The 23,976-nt window shown below is 45.9% G+C and overlaps 1 protein-coding gene across 4 annotated transcripts in view; it reads right to left on the bottom strand.

The window, feature by feature from the left end:
• Positions 1 to 9,173: 9,173 nt before the first annotated feature.
• Positions 9,174 to 23,976, bottom strand: part of FMRFa (FMRFamide related propeptide) — a 158,528-nt gene continuing 143,725 nt past the window's right edge. For 2 of the 4 annotated variants that reach the window (XM_089562192.1, XM_089562190.1), the window contains exons 2-5: positions 20,124 to 20,218; positions 18,365 to 18,623; positions 14,254 to 14,472; positions 9,174 to 13,390 (exon numbers count right to left, since the gene is read on the bottom strand). In XM_089562192.1, the coding sequence (XP_089418318.1) occupies positions 11,770 to 13,390; positions 14,254 to 14,472; positions 18,365 to 18,623; positions 20,124 to 20,193 (2,169 nt within the window). In that variant the 5' untranslated portion in view covers positions 20,194 to 20,218 and the 3' untranslated portion in view covers positions 9,174 to 11,769. Of the gene's footprint in view, positions 13,391 to 14,253; positions 14,473 to 18,364; positions 18,624 to 20,123; positions 20,219 to 22,296; positions 22,635 to 23,976 lie in introns of those variants that run through there. The other 2 variants (XM_089562191.1, XM_089562193.1) reach the window with 2 other exon arrangements.

Here is a 23,976-nt window from a genome sequence, read left to right as displayed (position 1 = left end):
TTCGTTACACCTCAGAGGACCACTTTTTGTTTTTCTAGTTGATGAATTATATATATTTACCTAACCTTCCTCCGCGCCCACGATAAGCATTCTCATCGCGGCGGCTGATGTTTAAATTTAGTCCCATGCTTTTGGCCACATATGAAGGCTATGTACCGCGAGTCATTAGAACCTGCACATTTCAGGAAGACCTTATTTTTACAACGAAATTGTGCACTTTTCAGTATTTACCGGGAGCGTGCATGACAACTTGTCTGTGTCTGTGATATGCGTCTTCGGATCCCCCCGGTCATTTAGGTGAGCTATACCGAGTGTTAAAAATCTAGCTCTGAAGATTTCTTAAAATTTGGGGCTAGGAGTACCTGAAATTCACCTCTGCACTTAAGTAATGCGACCATGAAGACACGAAGTCATGTGATAATTGCCATCTTCAGGCACCTAATTGCCTAAAATCGATTTATGAACTTTTTAGAGACTGCCCTCAGCGGGCAAGTTTATATTAGGAACTTATGCGGAGAACCATTCGCACTCAATTTTATTCAGTAGAATTCACCTAGCAAGTGTGTGGTCCGAGATATTTGATTCGAAATTTTGAGCTTGATCCGCATAATCGCGCATGGAAAGCGTCGAAGATCGGCGCGAAACTCCTCTCGGCGTGACGCGACGCCACCTCTGCGAACGGCGTTGAGCAGCCGTTGAAGCTGATAACTGCTTGGCTTTTATTTTCGGCTGTCAAAAGGAAGCAAACGCCCTACCATGATGTAAGATGCATAGGCGGAAACACAATGGCCAGCGCCATGGGTCGATAAAATCCTCCAGTTCCACTAGGCGCCACGAGATGACTCTTCGCTGTTGCCCACCTACGCGTGTTATTTGAACCCGTTTGCGCGGGTAGGAACTGGTGCCCCTTGATAACAAAGCAGCAACTCAAGCGTGACGTCCTCTCGTTCTTTTTTTGTTTTTGTTCATCTGGTCGATGGCTCTTTCGTTTGCCACCGCACTTTGCCTTCGTCACTGCGCGCTCTGTCTCCCCGCGTTAAGAAACAAAAACGTTTGCCACATGCGTATGGCGTGGTTTCTCTGAACGGTGGCCGGAGAGCAAACACCAGAAAGCAAGCGCCACGTGCTAGTGTCTGGTTTCTATGGCAACGAGATAGTTCGCATATCTGTTTTTTTTTTTTTCCTGCTGGCTAAGGTTCATAGCTCGGCGGATAGAAGGCGCGGCGATGAAAGTACTGGTTCAGAAGTCTGCGACTGGTACTTTATCTGGCCCATTGCGTGCAGTGCGTTTCGCATGCTGTGTATGTATTTTACACCTTGTGCCCGAAGCAACGGTTGCTTCACATCGGCTTGCATGCCTAATCCGCCTTTTTCACGACTTGACTGCGCATACGCCCATCCCCTGGCGGTGGTGTCGCGAAATATTACTGGAACTGTAAACAAACCGGCTTCCTACGGGCGGCGTGCTATTCTGCAGCCTTCGGGTACTCAGCACGACGCATTTGGCGATGCCTACGACATGTGTTGCATACGGCTGCAATGCCCAATATGTAAAGGGAAGAAAAGTCGGGATTTTTTCGCTCTCCGAACGCTTCCCGGGACCGCCTTTATCGCGAAGCGTGGATAAAAGCAGTTCGCCGGCTCGACGATCGTGGCCGCCCTTGGGCACCGTCTAGCACATCAAAATTGAGTGGGAAAAACTTTGTGACAGGTACGGACAAGTTACCGCGGTTAAATGCGTGTGCAGTCTATCACGAAATTTTTTATTCGTGGGCAGGAAGGCCTCGGATGTCACCGCGGCTCCCAGACTTCCGGTCGCTGATCTAAAGATCGCGGTTTCGATGCACACCACGACAGCCGCATTTCAGTGGAGGCGAAATACAAAAGCACTACTGCGCTGTGTGTGTCAATGCACATGAAATAAGTCCAAGTCGCACATATTAATACGCAGCCCTCCACTGAAGCGTTCCACACAGCCTATACGCATATGTCAGACGTTCAAATCCACGTATAAAACCATGGCGTGCGCTCACCGCAGGCAACTGTTTTTCAAGAAACAAGCAAAGGAGCACTGCGGCGGTAGCCTCACACGCTTCCAGTTCATCACCAAAAATGGCTTTAGGTTTGTAACCCGGTAGTGCAAAAAGTGAATCGGGTATATCTAAGTTATCTCCAAAAGTTTTGCAGCACGCTCATCCGTACGGATCCCTACGGCCGGACGGATGGTGGAACTGAAGAAAAAAAAAGGACAATCGAGGCAAAAATGTGGCCATTTCATCTGTTCCTACATTAAAACACTGCAAACTGGAATTGCACACCAGCAAGCATATACGAGTTTGCACATTCAATATCGCGACTGCATGCAGATCGGCCTCCATGCTACTAAGCTGCGGCACGTTTTGATAAAGCTAAACAGCATTACCACCAAAAATAAATGGGAAATGATCGGGGATATTTCATTGAACATTACGTTCCGAATGCTGCCTTCATCTTTGAAGCGACGGCCCTCGCTTAGCTGGCGATCTTATCGCATGCCGGATGATTGGAGATACTGAAGAATTTGCTCTTCCGTGGGCACAGCAGCCTGCCTTGGACTTCGCACCCAGCCATCAGTCAGCCGTAGAAATTCTCCAGATACTAGGTGCTGCTCAGGACACCCCGTCATCGACAGATTCCAACAAAACGTGCTCCGCAGCGGCACTCAGTCCGGCCGGGTTGGGTGCGCAGTACCCTTCCAGTGAGCTTTCAGCGTTGTACGCGAGGTGGCAGCACAGGAAAATGAAAAATGCCGATTAGGCGAAATCAGTGGAAACTTTGGCGAGGTATATCTTGCGACAAGCTAGTTGAATTCCTCCAAAACTGAGTACTTTAGAAAGTTGGCCGCGCATGTTTTCAATATAAACATTCATAATAGCCGGAATGACTCAAAGGTTTGTGAATACATTTTTGCTTATTGGATGCCTGACGCTGACAATTATCAGCTCATCTTTTGTCGCCTCGGGCGCATAGCCTATGTGCGTAGGTGGATTGCATTATCTCTGATTGCCTAATTTTAAGAAAACTGCAGAGGTTAATTTCGCCGTCATGAACAATCAACACTTTGTAAACAACCTTCGTAGGTCTTGTTCTGGCTAATGCTATGGTACCGTCCTTGCCGGCTAGGATACCTGGCGTCAGAAGTGGCTACGTCGGTCGACCTTTGACAGCGGCGTACGAAGCATGGAACGGCTGAAGCCCAGAACCGTCACGTCGGGCAGGGATGGTCTCTTTATACAGGAAGTGTCTCAAGACACCGTTTGTGCCTTTCCTGCAAGCGTCAGGAGTTGCAGACCAAGCGAAAAATTAGGCTTCGAAAGCTGAGGTCCTCAGCTTTCGAAGACACTCGATGAATTAAACAATTTTAAGTTCCTGTGAGAGGACAGCGACCTAGCTACTAAATGTCGACCCCTACTGCACAGTGGTGATTAACGAAGTGTAGGAACAATAACTTTGTTGAATGAGGAACAAGAAGAACAAAAATATGCTCTAATTGCAAAGGGGGTCCCTTGTAATGTGCTTTGGATGGGAAGATTTTTTTAGTTCATTTAAGGACAAAAGCTCCCCATAGAACTCTCAGAAGCCACACTTATTCAAAGAAAAATGGCAATCGGTGGCATGTGAGTCCGACAGCAGGGTTTTATTTTGCGCCTGTTTCAGTATGACTTCGTTTTGCAGTATATTCCTGAGAAGCATCTACCCCTTCTTGATATGTTATCATGCTCCACAACTGATGACGGCAGTAGCGCAGGCTCTGCAATTGTACAACTTGGAAATTTGAGCAGTACCTGCTTTGTGGGTTAAGGTCTATGGGTTTTAACGTACCAGAGTGCGTCTGGCTATGAGGGACGCATAGTGGAGGACGCCGAATGAATTTCGGTCACATCGGGTCTCTTACGTGCAATAACTAGCACAGCACACGGGCCTCTGGCATTTCACCTCGTTCTAAATGCGACCGCTACGGCCGGGATCGAACCTGCGTCTTTCGGACCAGCAGGCGAGCACCGCAATCGCTGAGCTGCCGCGGTCACGCAGTACAGAACCGGGCTTACGCTGATTCGAGAGGGAATGCGTTAAAGAAAACGTGAAGAAGGACGAAGTAGCCCATTTTTTTCTCAGGTAGCAATGACTGCCGCTCCAACCCCATACCTAATAAACAGGCCTTCAGCAACGGCTACTATGCTAGTAAATCTGTTTGCATAGAGCTTTTGAGACAAATTTTGTTAGCATTCCGCATTTTGTATGTACTCAGGGTAGAATCTGCTGGATATTACCGCGGTGCATGTGTTTTGTGAAGCTGAAAGGAAGGTAACTGCTCTGTCTTTCTCAAGCATGGCATATTTTCTTCTTATGCCAATATTTTGTCAGCATTTTACCATGGGTCTCATGAGAGTTGATGCAGATTGGCTGAATGGTAGAAGCCTTTCAAACCTGAATAATTTGGTAACCGTACATGAGATATGAGTACCCTTCATCTTCTTTTCGTCCGGAGCCCTTCACTAAAGTGTCCCACATAGCCTGAGTCGCTTTGGGACGTTAAACCCCCACAAACCATAAACCATCTCTTCATCCTGATAGGTCCTGTGCCTTGCCTATAGGGCTTTCCTTGAGTCTGCTTCCTTTGTTATTCAAAATATCAATTTCGACAGTACTGTAATTCCTCCGTGATTATTCAGTGTTTTTGCACTCCACTGAAGAACACAAAATTGATTGCTTAAGACACATTTATTATACAAACTGCAAACTACGATTCCGTTAGCCAACCTGCCAATGCCAATTCCAAAACGCATACGTTACCAACGAATGCCTAATTTTTACTTTAATGCTGTCGCGCTTCCTTCGTACTTTACTTCGTGGCAAATCTTCCTAATGGACTACTGTGGTATGTCGCTTACCTCCAAATCTGTGGAATATTTTTGCAGCTCTCTTACATGCGAATTATATTAGTGTCGCATGAAAGTTTGTTTCTGCCTTCTTTGATAACTTTTTGTTACCTCGTCGAATTTGTGGGTATGGCTAGCAGCTACCATACCGCTTACTTCGATGGTGAACTCTGTGATCACAGCTTGTCCCTCGTGGACACCACACCCATCTTGTTTCACTCTCTCAAAATGCAAAATCGTAAACCACTGCACATCGCGTCCTGTTACTTGCGGCTAACTCGATTTTTGATGTTTCGTGACAGCATTTCCTCTCGTTGATTTCCTATCGCGACTTAGTGTTGACAGGGTCGTCGTGTACTCTCATACATCACACCTAACGCCTCTACGTCCTGCACTATTGCGGTACGGCAGCGCATAATTGAATCTATTTTATCAATGGACCCCTCATTTTTATTGCGGAAGCAGCACTGCACGCAGTTGGAGCCCTTCAGCGTCGTCCCGGCGGTGTAACCACGTTTAACCTTTAGCATGACCTCGGCTGTGACGTCACGCCAGATAGAGACAGAGCCCCAACTCGTCTCGTCGCGGTCGTCCCAGCGTAACCATGGTGCGCCGAGCAGCAGCTGCGCGCCGTTGCCGCGAGGAGGCGCTCGCTATGATCACGTCACGCCAGACGGAGATATATCGGGCTCCGACCCGGCTCGTCGTAGTCGTCGCGGCGTAACCGCGCTGTGCGTTTCAGCCAGGCCATGTCGTCCGACATGCACAAGGCAAAGCGGCAACGATTCGCTCTAGCTAGGAAACGACGGAGGGTTGAAGAAACGGCTGAAATTGCTTTCGCAATTTCCGGGCTTCACCGAGCTGAGCCTCTGCAATTTTTTTTATGTTCTATGTCCACGTACGGCTTTCCCGTTGGTGCAAGAAGAGAGTCATGACTGATGATCTATTTCTCTCAATGGTTTCAGCGATAAATCATCATCTGTTGTTAATGCCACCTCGATGAGATTTCTCTGTGCCCGCTGACCACCCTATTTCCAAGTAACTTGCCTCTCACTATACAGTCCTGCTTTCGTGACTTAATTACCGGTTCTTGAACAGCTTCTTTAAACCTGTGAGCTGTCTTGTCCTGAAGGCTCAGTGTTCATACATACATCTGTATTTATTTTCATTTTCAGGCCCTATTAACCTTGCTTGGGATGACACTTGTCCTGTAAATAATGCAGTTGAATTTGTCACCAGCCATGTAATTATCGTTCTGAAGTTTCTCTCAACGTTTTTACTCTCCGGTATGCCCCCGGTGACAAAATACGAACCCGTTCGATGGTAATGCACGTACCCTATTAGTCATCGTAATTTCACGAGCAAGTACCACATCTTAAGGTTGACCCCAAGTGGGCGGAATGCCTCAGGCCCACGTAAGAGAAGTTTTAAACATTTAAAGACTGCAGATTCAGGAAGTGGAAACAGTAGTAAAAAGGAACTGTTGCCATTGAAGATATATTAACGTTGATTCGGTAGGGAATGGGTTGAAAAAAATAAAGAAACAAAAAACAGCTCGTGCCACAAGCCAATCTGTGAGAGTATTTTTGCTATGGCACTTGTCATTCTGAATGTTGAAAGAAGGAAAAAAAGAGCTAGTGTTGCGATTACCATCATGCAAAGCTTTTTTTTTTTTACTGAGATTGTGGCTTTAATAATGCACAAGTAGTAGCGACTTTCAAACAAATTGCGTCAAATGTTCACACCAGGAGCGATTAGTATTTTACTAATGTAACATTTTTAGCGCACCATTTATGCACGATCAATGCCAAAACGTTCTGCGTGGGCGGCATGAGCTCAAACTGCGGAATCACAGTTCGTTTCCAGTCGGCAACATTGTGACCACTCTTTTCGATTTTCTCTGCTTGTGTGTTCAGGCGGGCATTGGATTCGTTTGCCATTTCTAACTCGCTTTCGCTCCTGTCTTTTCAAAAGATTTAAATGTTTCCTAAAAGGCTTCTTTGAAACTCACTATTCAATCTCACCTTTTTCCTTCAGTTTTCTATCTTTTACGCATGCATCAATTGGAGCTACGTCATTTCACAGCGGAGAGAAAGTACGGTTGCAGTTATAGAATCGGGCTTACTCAGGCTGGTTGGTGCACGTCAATGGAAACGACTGAGCAGCGCTAACATATGGGACGGGAGAGAACACATATGTGAGAACACAGAGAACAGAGCGCATGTGTCCGTACGCTCTTCCGTCACGTCTGTTAACGCTGTTCAGTCGTAGGGTTGCAGTGGTTTGTTTGTGTTGCTGGACATTTATCAGAGTTGAAGAAAAGACCTAAATATATTAGCAGTCATACAAATGCAGTATCCTGGCATGAAAGGTCACTAGCTGCGTGCGCGTCTTCATTAACGCATTGTTTTATTTCTTTAGCGTTTTCTTTATTACCGCTCTGGTGACACTTTGTAGCGACAACGGAAAGGCGTCACGCACTGAAACCGCCGCAGGGCAGAAGGCTGTGTGGTGCTCTCGGTTGTAGCTTTGCAGTTCATCTCCGCAGGTTTCTGTCGGGAACGTCGTCAAGGTATGTTGCTTTAAGTACATTCTTGTCCTTCATGTAGCAGAGCTGAAATCAGTTTATTTTTTTCTTCCTGGAACCTCTCTGATGCTTGCTCCGAGATTCAGGCTTGCACTTGTCGAAAATACGCGCCCTGAAACTGCTAATCTGCAGTGTGCGCCCGACCTTTGTTTTCTTTTGGGGTCCAAACTTTCTGGTTACGCAATTTCGCTCTCATTTGTGTATTTTAATAGCCCTTAGAATATTTCCTCAAGGTGCCTCAACTCCCCCCCCCCCCCCCCCCCCCCCCCCCCCGCGTTATGGTTTTCACACGACTCACACGACTCAGTACACGACTCAAAGGGGCGAAGTGCTGGTCTGATGAAGATTTATGTTTTCGCTGCCCATATGCATAACCTTTCAGGTGTGGTTGCAACTAGACAAACACAGCCATTTTGATCCTACTGAAAGCACATAGGAACAAAAGTATGCTGGTAATTGTAGAGATCTCACACATTTTTGCTCTAGAAACTGGGTTCAGCCTCAGCATCTGTTGCGCTCGTGGTTAATTCTCGAACTATTCGCCATATGTGCAGTAGGGTGTCAATTTCTGCCGAAACCAAAGGAGTCCAGAGTAATGCACGTAAATATGGTTGCTCATCAAGTTTTACGGCACATATGTGCTTAAAGCTATCACGTATTAAAAGAAATGCTAGTTATCTGTTTTCGTCTTTGGTAAAACAGAAGAGATTAAAGAATCATTCTCTTCGTTCAAAAAATTACTTTTTGTGGTGGGAAACTATGATGAGTCTGCAAGTAGATTTTCTCCAAGAGACAAGCCCGCGTGAATTGAATGCAGTCATCTGAACAGTAGAAAGAATGCCTTTGTTTCCTTTTTTCTTGAAGTTCGAGCCGGGAAATCTGATGTGATTCGTTGCGAGCTCTTTTGTGCATACCTTTTCGGCAACAAGTACTTTACTATGTTTCAAAAGTATCACTTTTTGTGTGAGATGGGAAAAATTGATGCGAAGGCGGCTTAGAATCGCATCAATGAACGTTCTTGGCGTCTACATGATTGCCATTGTCCCCATATGGACTTAGCAAGTTTCAGATTGTTTACTTAATTATACCACGTAATATATCATTTCATTCTCTGCCTACTATTTACTGATATCGGAGAGTGTTCGTGAGGTAGGCTTATTTTTTTTAATAATTTACAAGTGCGGGTGAGGTGCCCAACATAGGTGTCCACCCTTGTTACCGCCAATCTGGGTGGGGCTCGCCACCCTGGAGGTCCCTATTAACTGTTCGGGTGTTGTAGATTAAATCGGGAATTCTAAATCAGTCCATTAAAGCTGTCGTCCGCAAAGTTTGTTCCGTATTGTGAACTGCAATATTTCCTGAATATTTCGCAATCATACATCGCGTCTCGTCTTCAGTATCATTCTTATAATTCATTATCGATGCACTGCATATTGCAACTTAGTTGAAGTGTAGTGCTTACTTTAGATTTCGTGTGCTTTGTCCCCTGTAGAATAATGATCAATTGCTGTTAGTTTGCTCTATAATCGCTGTTTTGTTTCTTTATATCTGTACTACCAATAGAACTTTATTTTCACTTTCTCTGTATTTCTTCTCACAGTGCTCAGCATATTTACAGCTCTGGGACGAAAGCTAATAAAGAAGCAGTACAAAAGTGACAACAACGGTTCGACTTCTAAACATTCTTTTTTATTATTCTTTCATTCGTGCGTCTTCTTTGGTCACCTGGTTGAGATTGTCAACGTCTCCTTTTTCGCACGCTGGATAGAAGCTGTCCGTCGGCTTTCTTCCAAGTAGAGCGGGCCGTCAGGACAATTTGCTGCCTTGGACAGCTAAGTGACGCCGGGAATAGACACCCGGTGAAATAAATATTAAATAAATAAATATTAAAATAAATAAAGCGCGACTCCACACTCAGAAAGACGAACCTGAGCGCAAATGCAATAAATAGAAAAGGATGAATAGGATGGGTTTCTTTAAATAAGAAAGCATGAAAACGCATGCTAGCACGAGAAATAACAATTCCGCACACAGTCAAGAGCACGACTTCTAACTACATCTAGGAAATGAAAGATAGCTTTCAGGGCTAAGCAGTTAACTACGTTGGAGCACTGACATTTCTTCCAGCTAAAGTCGCGCCACCGAAGATTCTTCCTACAAGTGAGTTATGCTGACTTCTGCATCTGCCATCATCTTTGTTTTTCCTTGCAACACAAAGTACGTAGCGCGGTGCGTGCTATTAATTAATACCAGAGTCGTGTTGTATTTCACGCTACATTGTCCAGAGGAGTTGTCTAAAGCTGAAACAGTCAACGGCTCTCTCATAAATATACTCAGAAGTAAAAACAAATATGGAATTGAGGGGTTCCACAATTGGAAAATCACAAAGCGCCGACTGACGCGACTCCCTCTGTTCACAAGGGATTTGGGGCCCCTTTGAAGAGTAAGGATATATTTCAAATAGCGACCACCGGCCTGATTGCCAACTTCTTTTTTCGAGAATTGTATTTTCCCACGTATGTATTGAGCACCACCTGTTTAGAATACATTCTTCCAATTTGCTTGTTACGGTCTTGTTTTACGTGAGAGAATAAGTGTCCATGGTACAGGGTGGATTTCTTCGTCCCGCAGCATTATACACGAGAGATACCTATATCGAAATGAAAACTTTTCTTGTACTCAGTCTAAATAGAGGTTTGGTGGTATGGAACAGCGCATCTCTTTGAAAATTTACGGGATGGTTGAAAACTTCACGCTTGCCAGAATGACGCTAACAGTGCACAAATATGTGCGTGTTTTTAGTGAAGGTGACAGAAAGTGAGTGGAAACTGACATTAAATGAAGACAAGATGTGATACGTCCACGCACCGAAAGTTATCTTACGCTGTCACGAGTTTTCGATTATGGAACAACCAATATTAGAAAGACCAGTGCGTAAGAGCCAAGCTGATGTATTTTCGTCATCCGGTAACTTGGAAACTGGCTGCTCTCACAATTTCTGATCATCACTCCCACTCAGTAGCAGAAGGTGCAGTTAAGCCTACAGAACAACATGACACTGCCTTGAAGAAACAATGACTGAAATATTGTAGATACCGGGTATAAGGGAGCCTTGAACCTGATCAACAAGCCTTTTTATATTCTCTGCTTATAGGAGGTAGCATAATTGTGAGACGAGCTCTTACATTCTTACTAAATCATTTGCAGTGAAAGCGTAAGTAAAAATAGTCACAACCTAAATAAAAGCATGAAAATTAAATTTAACTGAAGAATATAACAGATTCTAACAGAACTTGATGGAAGAAAGCAAGGCTAACACTCGCAGCACTGATTTTACCAAAAGCAATTCACACCTCACACACAGAACATGCGAACACGAAGTCATCCAGTCTTCTAATAATCCATAAATCGTGCCATCTTCATCAGAGTAACTTGCGACAGCGAGTGCAAAACCAAGACCACCTCAACGATTCATCGGAATAGTTGCATCAAGTCTCCAAAGAAATCGATCGGAATAAAAAAAATAATTCAAAGAGCTGCAGCAACTGGAAAAGGTCGCTTAGTTCTGCTGCTATGCCGTGCAATTCCGAGGAATTGACTCTGCAAGTGGTATCACAGTTTGCCTTCGAGATCACCGGCTATCAAGCTATCATTTGGGAAACGTAACGACATAGCTCCTGTCAGAAACAAAGGGATGTGTAGTTGTTTTTGCATGTGAACATCTGCCAGACGTGACAAAAACTTGAAAGTCTTCAGAGTGCGCTTGCAGTGCGCAATTAATCGTCGCAAGGACTGCCTCACGCTGGTATTCGTTTGCAGTCAGAAATATTCAAGATTAAATAACGCCTGTGTATTTCAAGCATTCCGCAAGTTCAGGAAAACGAGCAGCCCCTATATGGGCCTGTAGTCAACCCTGTTCGCCATGCTGCAGGAAGTGAACGAAAACAACCGACATGGGTGAGTGGGTGCCTCGTGATTCAAGAGGGGACCAGCACAACACACACTGACCAGAAACTAACACTGCTCACAAACAAACAGGAGAGCGCCTGCAAAGACAACGAGCGAAACGACCAATGAAAAGACTAAGGCAGCGCTCAGGTTCCTCTCCTCCCAGATCTGTTCCTACTCCCGCGATCGCAGAGAGGTAACGGAAAGACAATACAGACAAGAAAGAAAAGGGTGTCCGAGCAGAGTGCAACAGGAGGAATGCCAGGAAAAGTGAGGTTTTTGCCACGGCTCAGTATCGTGAAGTGTGGAACAAACTCAGCCAAAGTGCAGGAACACGTTGCGAGACGTGCCCTTGGGCATCATCTCAGCGCCATGTTCTCCGCTGTACAATGCGCGGAATAACCTGTCGCTCCGGCTGGGTCGACTGAGCATGCGCGGAAAGGCATTCCCGTACACCTGCGCGGCCACGTACGCGTGAGGTAGGTGCAACGGTCCGGACAGGCCCGAGTGACCCATAGTGATACGATCGGCGTAGCCATCTTCACCCATCAGTTCGCTCATCATTTCTGCCAGAGTATCGTCGATGTCTTCGTTCGGTCCTGGAGACGAAGTGGATCGCTTCTTCCTCACCATGCTCTGCGTCTCAGGCTGTCCAAGACCGGCCACCTTGGCCACTCCGGAATCTTCTGCATCTGCTCCCATGACGAGGGGATCAGACTCCATGCCCTTGTCGCTGTATGCGGCACCGCCTTCACGTTTGCCGAAGTGGAGGATTCGATGGGCTCTCTTGGTGACGTCAGTCTCCAACGATGGATTGGTGTCAGTTCCGTATGGCCAGATAGGCGAAGACGCGGCAACGTCCGCGCCTTCAAGCCTTTTACCGAAGTGAAGGATCCTGTTTCCTGCACGCTTGTCCATCGCTAGGTCACCTGTTGGAGTGTCCAGTTCGCTCCCCACCCGTTTCCCGAAATGCATGATTCGGTTTCGCTTGTCTCCGCCTGTCAAAGAGACGAGGTCGTCCTCTCGCTTGCCAAAGTGCATGATGGAATGCTTAAGCCTCTTGTCCTTCGCAGCACTGGTTGATCCTGCGTTGCTGGAGTAAAAAGTATAGCCACCTCGCTTGCCAAAATGCATGATCCTGTTTCCGAGACGTTTCGCCTGGTAATACCTCGCATGCAGCTGCTGAGGTTCTCTCTTGCCAAAGTGCAGAATGCGGTTTCGCTTCTTCCACTCCTGGAACTGTCTCTGCAGCTGCCTTCCTATTCCAGTAACGGACTGAATCTGGTCAGTTCGTCCGGCATACTTGCTTCGGGCAGCAGCTGCCCTCTTAGCAGTCGCCGATGCTTCCTCGATATTGGTCGCCATGATTCCAGGAAGGTCGTCATTTTCTCTCTTGCCAAAGTGCATAATGCGATGTTCCAGTGGACCCCGCTTGTCTTTCTCCTCCACTTCGTCATCAGCCTCGACCTCCAGGCTAGTATCGCTGGGTCTCTTGCCAAAATGGAGAATCCTGTTCGGAGCCCTTTTGTCAGCGGTGACCAACTCGAACTCCGGTTCACCTTCCAGCCCGCTGGAAACACCGTACTCAGGATCCCGTTTGCCAAAATGCATGATTCTGTTCCCGGCTCTCTTGCTGATCGCACCGTCTACTGTGGCGTACATGTGCTCCAAGGCATCTGCGACGTCTTCTTCCTTCGTGCGCTTGCCAAAGTGCATGATGTTATTGTGCGAGGCTCGCTTCACGCCGTCCCCTTCTGTGGCTGACTGCTGGAGGCGTTTGCCGAAGTGCATAATTCGGTTGGGCGAGCGCTTCGTCTTTGGCGTTCCACCAGCGTTTTCTGCGTCAGTTGATTCGGCTCGTTCGTTGTGCTGCTCAAAGTCTTCGGTGTCGGATTTGGGCGCCTGATTTGCCTCGGCCGCGACGCTCCTCCTGTACCTGAAATGATAGATGGTGAAAAGGATCAGAAAACGAACGTTCGTGTGAGAACAAGTTTGTGTGCATATTAAATTGCGGAAAACTTGTCTCGTCACCCCAAAAGCAGGCTTCTGCTTTTCAAAGCAGATGTTGAGAAATTGATGCTTCTTCAAGGTTACTGAATATTAGTGGACCTCATTTATAGGCGGGTCAGCATTTAAGTTTCGTCTGAATGACTGGCTCAGTAAACGGCATGATATTCAACAAGATCTATCGCTTGTCAGAGTGAAATTTCTAGACGACATATCCGTTCCCTTTTATGACCTGGAAATAAGATAAGGTGTTTGTAAGTTAGGCAATCAGAGCCGGCTGCAGGCAGGGCATACCGTTTAGGTTGTACCAGAACAGCCAGTGTCTGTTTCTGGCCTGACAGTGTGTTGTGTTGACTTTTAGCCGAAATTTGCCAGCGTTGTCTGGTGACAACTTTTATGCCGTCGGGTCGTTTTTATAATTTGGAAGTGCTCATACTTCCAAAATGTAGAAAACAAAAGAGATTCTGTAGTACAATTGCGCTCTGTCACTGGGACAGCCGATCTAAAAAGAGCTAGTTTTCTTGGTGTAATAAGTGCGGCGTTGCAGAAAAGGGACGGGCACACCAGTTAAGAGAAACATGCGACCCGAATAGCGCCAATAGTTGACAGAATGTCAGCCAGTAGGCGGTCTGTGTGTCGTGCGTGTGACTTCCTTGATGCTCGGGTATTTGATCGCGCTCCTACACTAATTCCTACAATATGCAGCACTAACTGCACATAGCAATCTTCCTCAGGCTTCACTAGCGAAGTACGATTCGAAAAGGAGAGAAAAAATAAGTGGTGGCGGCTAACCTCAATCGCTCAGCGCTGCCGTCCCCCTCCGGTTCCCTCTTGCCGAAATGGAGGATACTGTTAGGGCCCTGTCGCAGGGTCCTCTTCGCCCAGCGCAAGGCAGCCGCTTGTGAGCTCTCACGAGACGCGGCAGCCCCGTCGCCATCGTCCTCGGCTTCGCCTCCGCTCCATTCGGGGTCATCCTCGCCAGAAGCGCCGTCACCGACCAGGTCCCGGGACCTGTAGAAATTGAATTATTCGTTACTTTTACCGCTGTTGAACGGCAAGTTCGTACTCAGCTTCATTTTATTTTGATTGTTGCGAGAAGGATTGGTTTGGTTTATTGGGGTTTAACGTCCCAAAGCTACCAAGGCTATGAGAGACGCCGTAGTGGAGGGATCCGGAAATTTCGACCACCTGGGGTTCTTTAACGTGCACTGACATCGCACGGCACACGGGCCTCTAGAATTTCGCCTTCAAGAAATTCAGCCGCCGCGACCGGGATCGAACCCGCGTCTTTCGGGTCAGCAGCCGAGTGCCGTAACCACTGAGCTACCGAGGCGGGCCGTTTGCGAGGAGTAAATATTTTTTTTTGCGCTGGTTCGTTACGCAAAATGAGCATTTCAGATGAACTGCCAAGCGAAATAATGAGAGATAAGATTATCTATTAAATTAAGGTCAGTACGTTCCAGCCCGGATGAGAAATGTAGAGAAGCTATTTTTTTATACTCTCCCGCTAAAGTATATGAGATGTCTGAAGAGAATGTCTTAGATTAAAAGCGACAGATCAGATATGGAAGAGAAGACTTCACGACTACTCTAATTTTGCCTATATTATTAAAAGATATTATCACACCGTCAGATTTAAAATTCTTTAAGGCGACTCATGCTATTTTTGCTGGAAGGTTAACAATAAAAACTTTCTTTTTGGTGTCGCAAAAACTGCGTCATAGCAGAGCTCGTTTTTAGTGCTGAGTGAAGTATCAATGCGCATCTAAAAGCTTTTTTTTTGCGGGGATAAAAGGGTCCCTTCGGAGAATTTGACCTCTTAAAGAATTAATTACAAATTTTGGCGGAATTATCATTTTCAGGGAGTTCCAGAATATTTAAAAACCAAACTCTTCTCAATTTCTTCAGATTAACGCAGATTCCAAACTGCTGCATTCGAAGAGGGCAAGTAATGAACAGTTTTGAGTCTAATTCAGGCAATTTCTGCCTAAAGCATGGATGATCACTGAAGTACAGATGTATCATCACCAGTTTTTCGATGGCATTAATTTTGTTTCAATCTTTGAAGTTCTAGGCACTAGTAATTCAGGACATGTGCTATGACATTGACTGCAATGCTATGTGGTAATACAATAGCCCCACAGAACAAGTTTGCTATACTTCAAGCGCAATGTACAGGGTCGTCCACTCTAAGTACGAACACGGCGCAGCGTGGCCGCGCTCCGCGGGGCGCGAGCGCATCCGGCGCGGCCGCGCATCGAAGCTCTGCGGCGCAGGCGCACACGGGCCTGGAGGCGGTGCTTTGTGTCGTCTGCTACAGCGCGGGTGAGCACAGTGCTTGCTTTGCGGTGAAGCGCACCTAACTTTCTGAATGATTACAGCGCTCGCGTGCGCCGAGACAGCACTGCGGGAAAGCGCACCAACTACAGCGCGTTATGGCTGGTTGCGCGTACGACAACCCAGCGGCCTCTCGTCTCAGTGCCACGATCTCGGTGATATGCAGGTATTGCTGTAAACTTGTCATTTCAGGTTTGAATTGATTTGGCTTATGGGGTTTAACGTCCGAAAGCGACATAGAGGGCCCCCGATTATCGTCGACCCCATTGGGGTTGTTAACGTGCGCAGATATCCCACAGTAAACGGATGCCTTGCGTTTCGCCTCCATTGGAACAGGGCCGCTGCAGTAAGGGTAAGACATATATCTAACAGAAGCCAAAGTGTTCGGAATGGAAGTCGCTCGTCTGACCCTGACTGCGGCCGCCCCGTTCCAACGGATGCGAAACGCAAGGCATCCGTTTACTGTGGGATATCTGCGCACGTTAAAAATCCCCACATGGTCGACAAAAATCTGGGGTCCTCGGCTATAACCTCCATTGTAGTCTACGTCGCGTTCGGAAGTTAAACCGCATAAACCAAATCAATTCAAACCTGAAATGACAAGTTTTCAGCAATACCTGCATATCAACGAGATCGTGGCACTGAGACGAGAGGCCGCTGGGTTGTCGTACGCGCAACCAGCCATAACGCGCTGTAGTTGGTGCTCTTTCCCGCAGTGCTGTCTCGGCGCACGCGAGCGCTGTAATCATGCAGAAAGTTAGGTGCGCTTCACCGCAGAGCAAGCACTGTGCTCACCCGCGCTGTAGCAGACGGCACAAAGCACCGCCTCCAGGCCCGTGTGCGCCTGCGCCGCAGAGCTTCGATGCGCGGCCGCGCCGGATGCGCTCGCGCCCCGCGGAGCGCGGCCACGCTGCGCCGTGTTCGTACTTAGAGTGGACGACCCTGTACCTTCTTTGAAAAAGTAACCAGGAAAAAAGGTTACTGTTTATCCGTGTAGCGGGGCACTTGTGGAACGCATTAAGCTCTAAATGCATATAATTAAGGTGACCCTTCTCCCTTGCCTTAGAAGATTCTTTCGTCTTTAGGGGTTCCGTACAGGGTACTACTAAGCAGATGAGAATAAAGCCCCGTTGCAGGGTTACGGTGGCACAGGGTATATCTTGTCTGAATTAGACATCATCTTTCGAATTCATTGTTTGTCTTTTGCACGCTTCCATTTGCTAGCGGGTTGTTACAGTACAGCCATTTATATAATATAAATTACTTGGATTCCGCAGTAATTTTCAGATCTGTAAAAAATTCTAACATGGGGATAAAGATGTGCCTAGCTTCGAAGGCGTGACATGTAAAGCTTGAAAGCTTATTCGAACCAAAGTGCTGCGAAGGCATTGGTAAGGGGTGAAACGGGAAGGTAAAATCAAATGTAATTCAAATGAGTACATACTTTATTTTACGACACACAATTTATAGAACGTCAGGCAGTTCCTTCACTACGGACTCATAATGAGCTCTAATATTTAGGAGAAATTAAATTTAAGAAGATAGCTAAACAAAGTTTACTCGGTTAACACATTCTATGAGCACCTTTCACGCCTTGTACGGCTCCGTACATAATCCTGCAATATTGATCTCGTTGCTTTTATATGCATGTTACGCTGTTAAACGCTTTCTGTTAGGTTGTACCCTTTCATGGCCTAGAATCCTAGAATTTGGGTTCACATTCGCGTTCTACCTGTTCCATGGCAGCTGCTCCCATTACGTGCATAATGAAGCGAGCACTTGAACCTTACCATGGGGCATTTTCCCACCTGCCCCCTCATCACGTTCTTGGTTACATGAAGATAAGTTGAAAAAAAGGATATGTGCGGTGGGGCCGCTCAAATACTGCCGCTGTGTGCTCCGCCCTAAAACTGCTTTAACTGCGCATAAAATGTTGGCTGCAATTTATGTGATCTCTGTGTAAGTCGCGTTCAAGAAAAACAAAAAGAAGCAAGAGAAATTCCATCTTTATTGCAATACGCAAAAATAATGGAAATTTTTTTGCCGTGGTTCGTTACTAAAGTTCTGTCCGCTATTTTATATATCCATCACCTTGCAAGAGCTGACCAAATGAAGAATGTGAAAACATACTATAGGTTGCCAAGTAGCGTATTTCTGAAAATATATCAATCCACTCAAGCAGGCGTCTGTTACTGCTTGACCCCGCAGACGGCAAAACTAGAATACTTTGTCTTGTTTTCCGAGCTCCACTTTTACCTGCAAGACCGTGCGTCGATTTTGCTTTTCTTCTGAGGCATCAATGTGGGTTTGCATGTGTGTATGTGAGTATTTTCATCCATACATCAACTAAATTTCGTCTACTTTCTACTTCACGCTATACATTCGTTTTCAAGAGTACTCGTAATTATTCAACAGTTTTCATTATATCAGCTTACTTTGGGATATGCATTAAATGTCCCCCCAACATAGTAGGCTGCCTACCTTTGGCAGATTGATTGACTTGCAGCCGCAATCATATTATCACGGCTACAAAACCCGGCAACAGCGAACCCGACCATCTCCTCACCCGAAGTAGGGTGCGGAAAGTGCCCGCTTGCGTCCGAAGTGCAAGAACCGGTGTCGACGGGGGCCGGTCAGGGCAGCGCGGACGGCACCGTACTCGTCGACAGCATCGCCGCTTTCATCGAAGCTGCCCGCCGCCCGCGACACCCGGTTCAAGGGTCCCGCTTGATCCTCTGGCGTCGACGCGGCTTCTCCGTTGCTGGACCGAGGCAGGTGGTGAGGAGGCGACGACGAAGTCTCCGGATGGATCAACAGTTTGGCATCTGCGAAACACAGCAGGAGGTCAGGACAATGATGAAGATGTAAATGGTGCTCTCACTTCACACCGCCTCATGATCAGAGCGAGTGACAGTGACAGGAGGATACCTCCTGCATGTTCTCAATTAGAAATCCACCTGCGTCACACGGGATAAGGAGGATACATCTGATAAACCTCATATCCATAAACACTCTCTGATGTTCAGGTATTATCATATTGATCTAATAAGTAACACAAAGGGAGCAAGAATAAAGAAAGTCCTTCCCAAAGTACTACGGCAAATAATACAGCAACAAAACTCAGAGGTAGCTGACCGAACATGTCCTGCCGGAGCCTCGGCTAGTATTTTAGGGTGAAAACGACTGAGCTGCAATTTCCTCCATAACTACGTGGGCTCTATGCATAGTGACGATATGCGTATGTTTCCACTGAGCAATGCTCTGAGTGGGAGTCATCTGTCTGAATTTCACCTTGAATCTATTTGATGCCCGCAAACGCTACGGCAGGCTGCAATTCGGGAATGATTCGTAAAGGGGCCTAAAAACTAGTTCACATTCATATTTCTTGGTCCTTTAAGAAGAACTTCAAAAGTCTACGGACAGGTAGGTAAGAGTTTAGCTTGCCGTCTGAAAAGATCTTGGCGCCAGCGCTAGCGGAAGTACAGTAGAAGTTACAAGATTACGAATTCTTGACGTTTGGCCGTTCTACAGTGTGTTTTTTGTTGAGAGGTGTCACATCTAGAAGTGCCCTAAGAGTTAACCTAGCACGGAAAGCACAGAAAGCGAAATACGAAATGGCAAAAAAGGTTAACATATCGGACAACGGAAGACGGTGACATGAAAAGGTGAGCTACGTCATTGAAACGCTGAAGCATTTTCAGAAATATCACGCTTTTAAGAAGCAATACACGCCTGGCTTATAGTATCTCTAGAAACAGCAAGTAACTGAATGCAGGCAACCTTTAATAGGATTTCATTTTGCTTTTTAGCCCATTGATAGTTCGGTCGGAAGACAAGATTTTTGTTAATATTTCGTATAAGATGCTTCTACTCAAATTGAAAATGGAGTAAGAATTCCCCAAAAAACAATTTTGAAACTTTACACAAACGACAAGAACGGAGGGACACAATAAGAGAAGATAAGAAAAGGACAGGACGTCAACTGTACCGTCAGCTTCTTTTCCAGTCTACGACCTTTCCTCTGATGGAAATATCGTACTTTTGAATCACCATGTGGACCATCTCTTTGCTTTTTCGAAGAGCGCCAAATTAACTTTTCAAACATTTACCGTAAAAATACATAATTCAGTCTTGCTGCTACACATTTATCATTTTGGAATTCCTACGGCTACCTTTATCACACTTTCTCCCCTACTGCATCATTTATTTTTATGATTATAATGTGCACGAAAGAAAACAGGCTTTAAAAATTATTCCAGCCTTATTCGCTGTTTAAGATTCCGTCACCCGCAGATGTTTCATCGAGTGCTGAATCAAAAACTTACCGTCAGCGGCGCAGAGAAGAAACGGGCCACGGTAGCAGCCCACTATGCATAGCAGCAGGGCTATCTTCATGCTCCCAGGGTCTCAGCGGACGTACCTGAGAGAGGGAGATAAAAAAAATCAGAAAAAAAGTCATTCATGCTCGGAAACACCACGTGTGTGCTCCTGGAAACAATTTTAATAAGGGAAGCAATGTGTACGAAATTCACAACACATTGCCTGCACTGCGGGATCAATTCAGGAGAACCGCAAACATATCGTACATAAAATTACAGAGAGGGTAATTAGATTTGAGAGGAGTGCAGGGCTGCATGCGTCTCAAATCAGGTGCACGTGGCTGTTGTTCAACCACACTGAAGATGTGAGGTATCACATGTATCCTTAATCATGTAACGTTAAGAAAACTCGTGCTTTTGTCCCATTACCAGTGAAAACCTGAGAGGCATCCGTAACTCACCATCACTTAAAGCGTTCGTAAGCCGACTTAGGAAGACTTCTACCATCTATGAAAGTGCTCTTGCTAAACTCGCAACCGTCTGTAGTGAGAACATTCATAACAGCTAGGGATATCGTAAAACGTAACTCTACTGTTAACGCTACACTACTTTACGTACTGTGTTAACTCTACTGGTAGCTCTACTGTTGAAAAGAAGCCTGAAAATTTGAGCCCTCGTGACTTAGAATAAAAATCTTCGAAAGAAACCTTCCTTAAATTATTGCCTCAACGACGCACGCGCAATGGTAGAGAGGAGGCAGAAAGACTACATTTTTCACACACAGAGTTAACAAGGCAGAAGAGATCCTGGGATTTCTAAGCCGACGTTTTAAAAAGGAGGCTGGCCATCGTCTCACAAGTCCTTTGGTCGAAATGTCAGCTAAGCGTGCTTAGATTGTTCCTTCCTTGTTCACTTTCTTTTTGTTGACACGGGCGTTGGGTAGTCGTCGGGTTAAGGTAGTACGGTCCAGACTATCGGTCACTCTCTGCGTAGACATGGCTTGGAACCTTAGAAACGCACGTGCGATCTTGCGGAATGCCCTTACGCGCACAGAATGAAAACTGCGCTGGTCCGCCATCTTTCGCGAACAATCTGTAGCACTGCACTTAGAAGACGCGAAAGGCTGTCCGCAAAGTACAGTTCTCAAAAAGGAATCAGGGAAAAAGGTCACGTTCCGACAAAGATATACTAACAGTACATTCGAAAAATAAACAACAAAATTTATTGCAAATCCTGCAATTATCTCACCAAAAACGCAAAAGCAATCAAAATGTGCCACATGCCAGCGTTTCTTGCACGTAGCCGATTACGCAGCATAGGTCAATACCTCATTGCTCTGCCTCACAAGGCACCTTCCCAGTCTTGCGCAAAAGCAGCGAGGGTATGTGGATATCTCGCCTCTTGCCGACAATACGCTATCCAATTCAGCGTTCTCGTTACGAGCAACGTTATGTACATGAAGAGATGCAAGAATCGTATAAGCGGGATCGACACAGTGACCTACTGACTCTTCGCCTTCTTGGTTATTTGTTATTAAGTTCTATCGCTTTATCTTCATTTTTCGTGGAATTTAGATTACCGACGCAAAATGGCTTCCACTGAGAGACACGCGCACAAGATGAGATTACTCTTCAGAGAATAGAGATGGATTGCTAAGTATGTATTGATATCAAGGAACCGATATGAAAAGGCAATGCTCATTATGCAGTAAAACATGCACATCGCATGACACTACGGTACATACCTTGTAAAAACAGCGAAAAGCAAGAGAAACCTATTATTACCACTGCTAGTTATCACAGAATATCTGACCACATGTTTTTTAATTTGCTCAACTTACACAATGGAGCGTACAAAGCCATTACCAGTACAACCTCCAACTAGAAGAAACTAAATAGAGTAGGATAATCACCAGAACTTGTAAGTTATGTTCACAGATTATTCTCGTCGGGTTGAGGGAGCGTGGCGATGAGCTTTTGAATCAGTACCCTGTTTCGAAGATGTCAACGGGCAAAGACATGGATACCAATACACCTGATGTTTGGCCAGCATGGAGGATACTATATGCATCCGCAAGGCGGCGTGTGTTCATACACACAAATTGAACCTTAACCTCTGCTTCACGTTCAAAGAGCCAAAGGGTCGTGCTTGAAACGCACCGAGTGAAACAAAGGATTACCTCTCGCTTGAAACCGGTCCCCTGTTCTGAAGCTCCAGCCTGAGGCAAGGTTGTCTAAAGACGCCCCAGGAACGACCCCAGGAACGAACTCCTCACCCCAGGAACGAACTGAACGCTTGCACCAGCGGATCAGTGTTTTGATTTTTCGCTCGTTCAACGCTCGCGGTGAATACGCGGGACCAACAAACGGTCGGAGACCTCAATCTGGAAACCGCACGCGTTCGGCGCAATGTTTTCAGCGTACGCCACTCGAGCTGTTACGGCTCGAGGGCACTTCTCGGAAGATATTCGAAGGGCGCCAGTGAAAAGATAGCAGCGCGGGCCCGACGCCGCCCCTGGAAACTCTACAGGTGCGTGTGATATCGACTGTTTCCCAACAAACCTAGAGTTCCTTCTTTCTGCTTCTGTTGCCATCCCCGAGTGAAGCGGAACTACCGCACGCACTCTCACATAAGGCTAGCAGAGATCGTTGCGAGACACGGGTAAAGAACACAATCACTGAAAGCTTTTTCAGCGTGCGTTCTGAATTTTACATTTTTATGACGTGCTATTGCCCTAAAAAAGTCGGCGATCTCTGTGATTCCAGACATTATTCCTGTCGCTTGAAGTTCTCTAGCCTGCAAATTTCATTTCTTGGCAATTCGTATATTATAAATTACACCACCTTACTGGTTATTACAGATCTACTCCACCTTGGGTGTTTCCCCTCAACATTTGTCTAATTTGTACATAATTTACCCGTCATGACAAAAAGCGATGGTTGAAGTGGAAAAGCCAAAACGACGACAGGCGCAAAAGAAATTTATTCTGGTCTGTGGGTGCGTTTGGTCACTCACTATGTTCTGATTGCCCTTACCAGTTCTACTGGGAGAAAACGTTTTAAACCTAAAACTTATATGAAGATATGCCAGCACGCAGCTTCAATGCAGCTGAGGAAATCGAGGGGTAAAACACCGTCCGTTCTTATTTTGCAACTGTTGAAAAGTAGGCTTAGCTACGTCGCACCCTTTACGGTATTTCACTACCGTGAATCAACACGACGAGCGCATTTCGAAACCCAACAATACGGATTCGGCTTTTCGTGTTGCGGTGAGAAGTTTGCGCGGTGCAACACTAATCTCCAATTTCCTACTTCTACCAGCAATGGAAAGGTCACTTTTCTTAAGTGAAGTCTTTCAACTTTATTTATAGAGCACTGACAGACATTACGCTGGCAAACTACGCGGCCGTACATTGTATTTCTCTATCTGGATTTTAAACTCGTAAAAATGCCTCACTAAAGTGTAGCGTTGTACTTTCTTTTTATTCAGTTCACTTACTTTCCCAGCCCAAGGTTAATACAGAAATAAGTAGAAAGCGACGAAGGACCATGCAGTGTAATAAGAATTGTAATAGAGAAAAAAAATTACAGAAAGGCGGAAATCACAGTAGTCACGAAGAATGAGGCAAGTGGTTCCAATCTGCGCTAGTTCTTTGCACAAAATAATTATCTGGCACGTCCTCTATTCCACGTATTAATACAATTTAATTTCGACTCAGAAAAACAGACTGCACAAAACAGTCTGCAGGCCTAATACCGCACTGGTTAGCATTCTACTTTACAGGGGACTCAATTTCAGTGAAGTTTTGTAAAATACAGATGTAATGCTCACTGTAAGCCTAAAGAGAGCAACACCATAC

Source organism: Amblyomma mixtum, chromosome 9 (assembly GCF_055824585.1).
Source record: "Amblyomma mixtum isolate Tamu chromosome 9, ASM5582458v1, whole genome shotgun sequence".
Classification (NCBI taxonomy): domain Eukaryota; kingdom Metazoa; phylum Arthropoda; class Arachnida; order Ixodida; family Ixodidae; genus Amblyomma; species Amblyomma mixtum.
This window is presented reverse-complemented; position numbering and strand designations above follow the sequence as displayed.